The following is a 9,071-nucleotide window of genomic DNA, read 5'->3' on the forward strand; positions in this document are numbered from 1 at the left end:
CATTCTGTTATTTCCTTGACAGTGGCATTCCTGTTTGAGGTGCAGTGCAGTTTAAGGGCCCGGAGATCACGAGCATCCAGTAGAGTTTTACGGCCTTGACCCTTACGCACAGCGATTGTTCCAGATTATCTGAATCTTTTGACGATGTTATGCACGGTTGATGATGATAACTTAAAAGTCTTTGCTATTTTACGCTGGGTAACACCATTTTGGTATTGCAGCAATATCTTTCTGCGCAACACTGGTGGAATTGGTGATTCTCTTACCATCTTGGCTTCTGAGAGACACTGACACTCTGGGAAGCTCTTTTTATACCCAGTCATGTTGTCAATTGACCTAATTAGTGTTAATTTGTCTTACAGCTGTTTGTTATATGCTCAATTTCCTTTTTCCAGCCACTTATTTCTTCTTGTCCCAACTTTTTGGGATTTGTTGACACTGTGAAATTATGAATCAACATATTTTTGCTTTAAAATGTTACATTTACTCAGATTAAACTTTTGATCTGTCATCTATGTTATATTACGAATAAAATATTGACATTTGCCATCTCCATATCATTGCATTCAGTTTTTATTCACAATTTGTTTAGTGCTCCAACTTTTTTGGAATCCTGTTTGTATATTCAGACTCATATTCTACCGCAGGTAATATAAAACAGAAAAAGAAATCTGTATTTTAGTGAATCGTGAAAGTTGCTTTGCCCACAAGCTTTGACAATATTCATCCATCCATTACTTTTACCCGCTTCTTCCATTTTGGGTCACGGGGGTTGCCGGTGTCCATGTCCAGAAATCACTGTGCGGGGGTGGGGGGGGGGGGGGGGACCCTGGGGAGGGGGCAAGGCCACCACCCGAGCCAAAAGAGACAAACACCCATTCACTCTCTCACTCACACTTAGGGCCAATTTAGAGTTACCAATCAGTCTAACATGCATGTTTTTGGTCCGTGGGAGGAAACCGGAGTACCCAAAGAAAACCCACGCATGCACGGAGAGAACATGCAAACTCCACCCAAAAAGGCCCCGGACCGAGATTTAAACCGGGGACCTGCTCGCTGAGAGGCAGCAGCTCTACCAGTTGCGCCACCGTGCTGCCCTTTGACAATATTCAGTGCTTTATATTTTTATTACAAATATTGTTGTTGCAAACTTTCTTGAGATATTCTCAAAATATCTTTGCATGCTTCTGAGCTTATTTATCTGTTTGCTGTTAAATATCCTCAGACCCTAAAAATCAAAACCTTCTATTTTGATTAAATAAATGAACGACTGTTTTATGTTGTGAAATTTAAATTTATACATTTCTATCTGATAATATTTATTGGAATTTACTCAGAAAATTCCTACTCTTACTCCTTATATAGGCTTGTGTGCAAAATTCATGAAAAAATGCCAAACCGTGACCTGGACATCATTCTGGAAGTGCACGAGGGACAAGAGGAGGGCCGCTACTCGATTGAAGGCACAGCTCAGACAGTTGGCTTCTCTTTTGTGGTGAGAATGGCAACTATTGTACTGTTTTTCCTTGGAAATACTTATTTATGACAATTACTTTTTTAAAGTAAGACGTTTGATCTGCCTTTTCCAGGAACCTAGCATAACAGACATCAAGCCTGACTTTGGGCCCATGTTTGGAGGAACAACAGTCACACTAACAGGACAATATCTTAACTCTGGGGTACAAAGAGATGTCTTTTTTGGAGGCATAAAGTGCACAGATCCAAAGTGAGCCATGGCTTTATCTTAACAATAGATAGAACACAGTATTTGTCTCAAAGATTTTAGATGTGTACTGTCATTGCCATATTTTTCAGACTATTAAGGCACAATATCAATGAACTGGTCTGTTTTCATACATAAGGCGCTTTAAGCGAAACTAAAACATTTCTGACAGATTTTTGAGCGTGTGTACCACATAAAACCGGTTCGAGGTCAAGCACAACCAGAATTAATGCATAAGGCTCACTGTTGATTTTTGAGAAATTTAAAGGATTTTAAGTGCGCCTTATAGTCCGAAAAATACGGTAAACTAAGTGTTGTGTAGAGTTGTTATAATGTTTCCATGATTTTTTTGTTGCTACCAGCATTCTTGAAGAAACAGGAGATTTGTCTTCAATCATCTGTAACATAGCAGCTGCAGAAAGTGTCGGTGAAGTACCTGTGGAAGTCTTTATAGACGGCCTGAAAGTTTCTACCAATAAGAAATTTTTCTACAAGAAGAATCCTGTCATAAACTCTGTTGATCCTTTCTGTAGCTTCCGAAGGTGGGATACTGATTTAATACTTTCAATGCATTGTTAGTCTTAAATATAATTGAGTTTATTTGAATTGAAGTGTTTGCTAATAAAATCATCACTGTGTTATTGGTATTTTTTTTTAACACTGACACTTATCTCACAGAGGCTCCAAGCTAATGATAGTGGGTCAGAATCTTGACTCGTCTTACAGTTCTGTGGTTCAGTACACCCCCAAAAATGCTCCAACAAAGTATCAGCTAGTAAGTCAACTCCTTTAATTGTTTAAATGATTTAGTTTCAATGGTGTTTGCAATCTCCTTAAAATGATTTGTATGCCATTTTAAACTGGATGTTTTGTGTTTATCTTTCCTGAGGTCTGCAATGGCTCAAGAAATGCCACGCACATGGAGTGCTGGGCCCCAGCCATTCCAGTGGATGTGCCAGAGGAAGACACTGGAGCGATTTCTCTTCTGTTAGATGGAAAAACGTACCTCTTGAATGAACGTTTTGTCTACCATCCAGATGCCAAAATCATCCCCTTTGAAAATGATGACAACATTTTACATCTGAAACCAGAAGATACTAAGGTTTCACTACATGTAAGACAATTTGAACCAATAATAATACTGTATGAGAATATTGTCATGTATTTTATTTTTTTTCCATAATAGTGTACTTCACAAAGTACCAGCTGTCACTTATGCTTTAAGCTTTGTTTAACAGCATAACAAACTTCAGTCTGTGAGTGAATGCATGAAAATAACAATGAGCATTGGTGGAGAGTTCTGCAACGTTCAGGTTCTGTCAAATGAACTGACCTGCCAGATTCCTAAAGGCCTGGTTATCCCCAGTGAGGGACTACCCGTCAAAGTAAGAAAATATACTCTGAAATCATAATTTTGACACTAAATACAAGAATAAATCTTTTTTTCTTTTTCCCCACCCTTGCCACCGTAGGTGACTGTGAATGGAGAAGATTATGATGTAGGCACAGTCGTCTACAACAAAACCAGCCACTCCACTGTGATTGCGGGCATTGTCCTGGGCATCCTTGCTGCACTGGTAGTAGGTGCTGGCCTTGCATTAATTGTGATGAAACATTTGAGGGATAAAAAAAGAAGTGAGAAAGATTTATGTTTGCTTTCAAAATTTGCTTCCTTTTTCTTTCCTGAGTGATTTTTCATAATCAAACGTTTCCTTTCAGCTAACATAGAGAACCGTTTATCAGCAACATTGTCTCGGAGCCACTTGTCCAGCTATCAGACAGAACTCAGCAGACAAGGTGAAGCACACAAATTCATAAAATCTAAAATACATTAATAATTAATTATTGCAGTATTGTACATTTGCATGATTCAGTTCATGTAATGCTGTGTGAAGTGTAGACACAACTCATTTAAACCCTATATTTATGCCACAATGCAAAAATGTCATTCCATACGTTAAAATTATTCAGTTTAAATGTTTTTGAATGAAAAATGTATATATCTGTTTAAATTATTCTAGTAATCTATTTAAATGTGGGACAGAATAACAACAAACACAAGCAGAAGGTAGTGAAATTCTCAAAAGACATAAAGACAAAGCAACGCAGGTTATCTGCACGAAACAAAAGAATATATCGGCAAAATAGAAAAACACAGATCAATTTAAACAATTTTTCTCAAAGTAACACAATTTGAGAATTCCATCATTTATTTATTTGCAGTACCAAGAACTGCATTACATTTTACCTCTATGCTGTTCATCTAAGTATGTTTTTTCCTTTTTTTGCATCAGTACGTTTGTCCAACCAAACATCAGGCTCAGGAGGAGTTGCCTTCCAAGGTTTATTATATTCTGCCAGCTATGATCAACTAGCTGTTCCTTTAATGCCAGGCGAAAACATCTCGATGATAAGTTTAAGTTCTGACCTGCTGGAAGAGGTTAAAGATGTTCTGATTCCTGCTGAGATGCTCAGAATCGAGGAGAAGCAGATCATTGGCAAAGGTGTCTCTAGATTTTTTTTCTTGCATTTTTGTCTTTTTTGTCTCAACATTTGTAAACTTTTTTTTTACTCTTTGCTGTTTCATCCAACCATCTTTTATTCCCATACAGGTCATTTTGGCACAGTTTATCATGGATACCTAATAGATAGCAATAAGCAGGAGACTCACTGTGCTGTCAAGTCATTAAACAGTAAGTGCTTTTAAAGTAAATCATTATTAGAGCTACAGTATATTAATGTGTGCACTGAGGTTATGAAGAGTTTTGAAGGTGTGGCAACAAGAAATAAATATCATAAACATCTGCTGTATTCATTCCAAAAATAATTGTGGACATTTTCTGACCAGCCCTCAATTAAAATTTCAGATACCACGTGCAAATGTAGCAGAAAAACCTCTAGAGCATTTCTCTCTTTTTTAAACTTCTGCAAAAATCTGGGGGCTAGTAGAAGCTGCTGCTTAATACTCTTATCTGCTGACCTGTAAGCTGCTTTCTCCTCTTGTTTTTGTGTACAAATATATAGTATTAAAAAGAGTTTATTTAGCGTCACATCTGCTCAGAAGGTGTTTCTCACTATGACACCTCATTTTCAGTAGCCCAGATAAAATTCTCCACACTTTCTTCTAAAAATGTCAGAAAATGGCTTCTTTGAGCTCTTGCAGATGTGCTTTGTATTAAAAATAAACTGTGCTTTTTGAACAGGAATCACCGATTTAGGTGAAGTGGACCAGTTCCTCAGAGAGGGCATCATCATGAAAGAATTCCACCACCCCAACATACTGTCACTGCTTGGCATTATGCTACCCAAAGAAGGACTCCCTCTGGTGGTTCTGCCCTACATGAAGCATGGAGACGTGCGGCATTTCATTCGCTCAGAGCAAAGGGTAAGTCAACCAATGAAACCTTCTGAAACCAAGAGTGTATAACCAGGATTATTTGCTCTAGATGGTTTAGATTTTCAGAGTGATCTAGGAAGCTGTTGTCTTTGATTACCAGTTGTCTGTCCTTCACAGAACCCAACAGTGAAGGACCTTATTGGGTTTGGGCTTCAGGTTGCCGAGGGAATGGAGTACTTAGCTCAGAAGAAGTTTGTTCACAGAGATCTGGCTGCACGGAACTGCATGTGAGTGTGAATCAAACACTGATTACGGCCTTCTGACATGTCAATGAATGGCTTTTTTGATTATGCTGTGGTTAAAAGCACCTAAATGCAGACACGTAGGGGACTGTTGGAAGGTACAGTACTGTACATGTGTGCCATGAAAGGCAAGGTATAATAATACAAGATCAACTAAAGTGCAACTGACTGAATATGCAAAAGAGACAATTGAAACAAAACAACACGGGGCAAAAGAGCAGCAAGAATCTGCCAAAGCAGTTTCCTGACTGTATACCATATACATATGAGGTAATACACACGCAGGGCAGGTATGCTGATTGACACCTTGGAACCAAATGAAAGATATAAATAAGAAGCAAGGAGAAAAAAATTAAGAAAACAAAACAAGAAACAAGGTTTAAAAACAACAACATAATTAAACAATTAGAACCATAAAAAGTTTATATTGTAAACCAAGCGTTGTGTTGGGATTTGAAGCCATCAGGACCTAATTTATGGGAACTACTATGTTGTGATTTTGGATCCAGAGTTTGTGATCTTGGAATTTTTGGCTTTATGCTCACTTATGGTCACATGACCATTTTTAAGCTTTTAAACGAACATCCATCCATCCATCCATCCATCCATCCATCCATCCATTCATCCATCCATCCATCCATCCATCCATCCATCCATCCATCCATCCATCCATCCATCCATCCATCCATCCATCCATCCATCCATCCATCCATCCATTATCTTTACCTGCTTTTTCCTTTTTGGGTCATGGAGGTCACTGGTGCCCATATCAAGGTTCAAGGTTCTTCATTGTCATTCACATCACCTGTAGTACATGAGGTGGAATGAAATTGTGTCCACAGGGTCCCAGTTACATCCAACAATAGCAAACATATAAAGTTTCAAAAGAAACAGTAAATAAGTATCTAAGATATGCATTAAGATATATGCTAAACGAACGCCAAACGGTACGCTAAAAGATCTAAGATATACGCTACTAGTGCAAAACACTAATAGTGTTAATCACTAATAGTGCAAAGCAATACACCGAACAACAGCAGCACGAACATGAGTCTTGTGGGTAGATGAGTATGAATGAATGAATACAGCAGCATGAAAAAATCAGCAGCATGAGATCAGCAGCATGAGATCAGTAGCATGGATAATCAGCAGCACATATCACCAATCAAAGCTGCATTACAGTGATTTTTTTTTCACAGTGATAATCCTGATTAGAGATTCATGAATCTAACAGCTTCAAGGTAGAAGCTGTTCCTCAGTGGTTCTACACTTAATGCTCCTTAACCTCCTTCCTGAGGGGAGTGGGGCAAAAAGTGTGTATGCTGGGTGAGTGGGGTCCTTCATGATGCAGGTGGCCCTCTTCCTGCATCTAATGGTGTAGATGTCTGTGATGGTGGGGAGGCTAACCCAACAGACTTCTGTGCAGCTTTCACCACTCTCTGCAGAGCTTTTCTATTCAGCCATCACTGTGGGAGAAGCAAAGTTAAACTAATTACAGCTAAGCATAATAGCAAAAGGATTTTTGGACCATACAATAGCACAGTAAAAACTACATGAATCAACAAGTGAACACCTAAAAAGGGCTATGTTTTGTTTGTTTACATGGAGGGGGCAGGCCTTAATACATTTACACAAACCAGCCTATAGGGAAGCTTGTCCTGTTCCGACTTCCACTTTTGAGTTCTGTCTGGAGGTCCAAATATGACTAAAACTCAGAGGAATACAAAACATAAACACATGAATCAGGATAACGTAACAAAACCAAAGATAGAAATCTTGACACGTTACAAGAAAAGGCAATGCTCCAATTCATATCATACAAATGCTTATGTTGTCAAGTCAATAAACTTTACAATAATATTACACATCACAAGTTTTTCTAAATTTGTGATGTAGCGATGTAATGAAAACAAAAAAATCTAGACTTTGTGCTATATATAAAATAAAAAAGCACTTTAGGAAAAGTGATTTTTAGATTTTTGTTGTCTAATTAGTGTTAATTTATTTAAGTTTCAGAACCTTTGAGTTTACAGCAAAACAACTGGCTATGAGAGAACATCATTGCTTTCTTATTCCAGGCTGGATGAAACCTTCACAGTGAAGGTAGCTGACTTTGGCATGGCAAGGGACGTCTACGACAAGGAGTACTACAGCATTCAAAATCACCAAAGGGTTAAACTACCAGTGAAGTGGATGGCCATAGAAAGCCTGCAGACACAGAAGTTCACAACCAAATCTGACGTTGTGAGTGCAGTTTTTACAGAAACAGAATCATTTTCATATTCACTTGTATCTGTTGTACATCACACATGTGTCTGTTGTTCAGTGGTCATATGGTGTATTGTTGTGGGAGCTGATGACCAGAGGAGCCAGCCCTTATCCAAACGTGGACCCCTATGACATCACATATTATTTGCTGAAGGGGCGTCGGCTTCCACAGCCACAGTACTGCCCAGACACTCTGTAAGTACGCCAGCTTTCAGATTCTGTCTTGTTTATTAACCTGCTTGCAAAATTACTTTTTCACGTTCCTATTTAAGGAGTTCTTAATATTATTTTAACAGTTATTCGATTATGTTGGCATGTTGGAACCCGGAGCCTGAGTTCAGACCCAGCTTCCACAGCCTGGTCACAGAAGTAGACCATATCCTGTCCTTTCTGGGAGGAGAGCATTACATCAATCTGAAGGTTACCTACATCAATTTGGATCAGCCGAGCCTGTACCCCTCCCTGACAGGCTCTGCAAATGAGGCAGAAGCTTCAGACTTGGACTCAGACAGCCATTCAGCAAGCTGAGGTTGAAACATTGCAAGATTCCCTATTAAGGATCAGAGATTTGAGATTAGAGCCAGAAGAAAATACCTTTCTAATTTGATAAGTTGTGAACAATGTCTTCAAACTTTAGCACACGGAATGCTTGACTACTGAATAATCAACTCTGCAGACACTGTAAGCTCTGACTGGAGATAAAAGTGGTACTGAAAATTTATTGATCCAGATTGCTTATTTGTATTTGTTGCAAAACTGACTGAGTCAATGAGAGATGTTTTTTTTTCTTTCTGAAGCACCCGTATAATTGAGACAAAATGAATGTATGAGAGTTTGTTCTCAGAATTCTTAAGTGGTCTATTATGGTCCAAGATGATGCAACTTACCTGTTAAACTCACTGCTGACTGATGCTCTGATAAGTTTTATCGTACATGGCTTTGTTTTACATGGGTATATCATTAATTATGTTCAAAACATTAATTTTAATAACTATTAATAACTAAAGCTGCACCTTTTGAGCTATTTAGATCATGTCATGCTGTTCAGAAACATGTTACCAGTAGAGGGCAACCAAAGCCTCAGTTTAAAAGATATTGGAGTCTGTGCTGCAGTGAAGGTTTGCGTAGAGCTGGCCTAGAGAGAAAACTCTGAACAAAGATGTTGTGCAAATGAAATATACACTAAATCAGGGGTGCCCAAACGATTTCCCTGAGAGGGCCAAATTTAAAATCGATTAGAGGATTCGAGCCAAATACAATAATATAATACATGAACTGCAAATACATCTTTAAGTAAAGTCCATTTATTATAGTTATCTAACCTCCCATTCTACATTACAGAACGCAAGATATAACAAATAAGTCATATATAAGAAATTGAAACAAATACTGAAATTTTGGCATTTCAGTATAATTATATGTAGTGCAAAATGTAAAAAAA

The 9,071-nt window shown here is 38.2% G+C and overlaps 1 protein-coding gene across 1 annotated transcript in view; it reads left to right on the forward strand.

The window, feature by feature from the left end:
* The window catches only part of LOC119412760 (macrophage-stimulating protein receptor), a 21,328-nt gene extending 12,972 nt beyond the window's left edge, over positions 1–8,356 (forward strand). Inside the window, exons 3-17 of the mRNA XM_037679797.1 lie at positions 1,366–1,495; positions 1,590–1,726; positions 2,086–2,265; positions 2,402–2,498; positions 2,613–2,837; positions 2,962–3,108; positions 3,196–3,358; positions 3,443–3,520; positions 4,018–4,227; positions 4,336–4,416; positions 4,927–5,108; positions 5,238–5,347; positions 7,441–7,606; positions 7,689–7,825; positions 7,927–8,356. Of these exons, the coding sequence (XP_037535725.1) occupies positions 1,366–1,495; positions 1,590–1,726; positions 2,086–2,265; positions 2,402–2,498; positions 2,613–2,837; positions 2,962–3,108; positions 3,196–3,358; positions 3,443–3,520; positions 4,018–4,227; positions 4,336–4,416; positions 4,927–5,108; positions 5,238–5,347; positions 7,441–7,606; positions 7,689–7,825; positions 7,927–8,158 (2,275 nt within the window). The 3' untranslated portion in view covers positions 8,159–8,356. The remainder of the gene's footprint in view (positions 1–1,365; positions 1,496–1,589; positions 1,727–2,085; positions 2,266–2,401; positions 2,499–2,612; positions 2,838–2,961; positions 3,109–3,195; positions 3,359–3,442; positions 3,521–4,017; positions 4,228–4,335; positions 4,417–4,926; positions 5,109–5,237; positions 5,348–7,440; positions 7,607–7,688; positions 7,826–7,926) is intronic.
* Positions 8,357–9,071: the final 715 nt, after the last annotated feature.

Source organism: Nematolebias whitei, chromosome 7 (assembly GCF_014905685.2).
Source record: "Nematolebias whitei isolate Nwh7 chromosome 7, NemWhi1, whole genome shotgun sequence".
Classification (NCBI taxonomy): domain Eukaryota; kingdom Metazoa; phylum Chordata; class Actinopteri; order Cyprinodontiformes; family Rivulidae; genus Nematolebias; species Nematolebias whitei.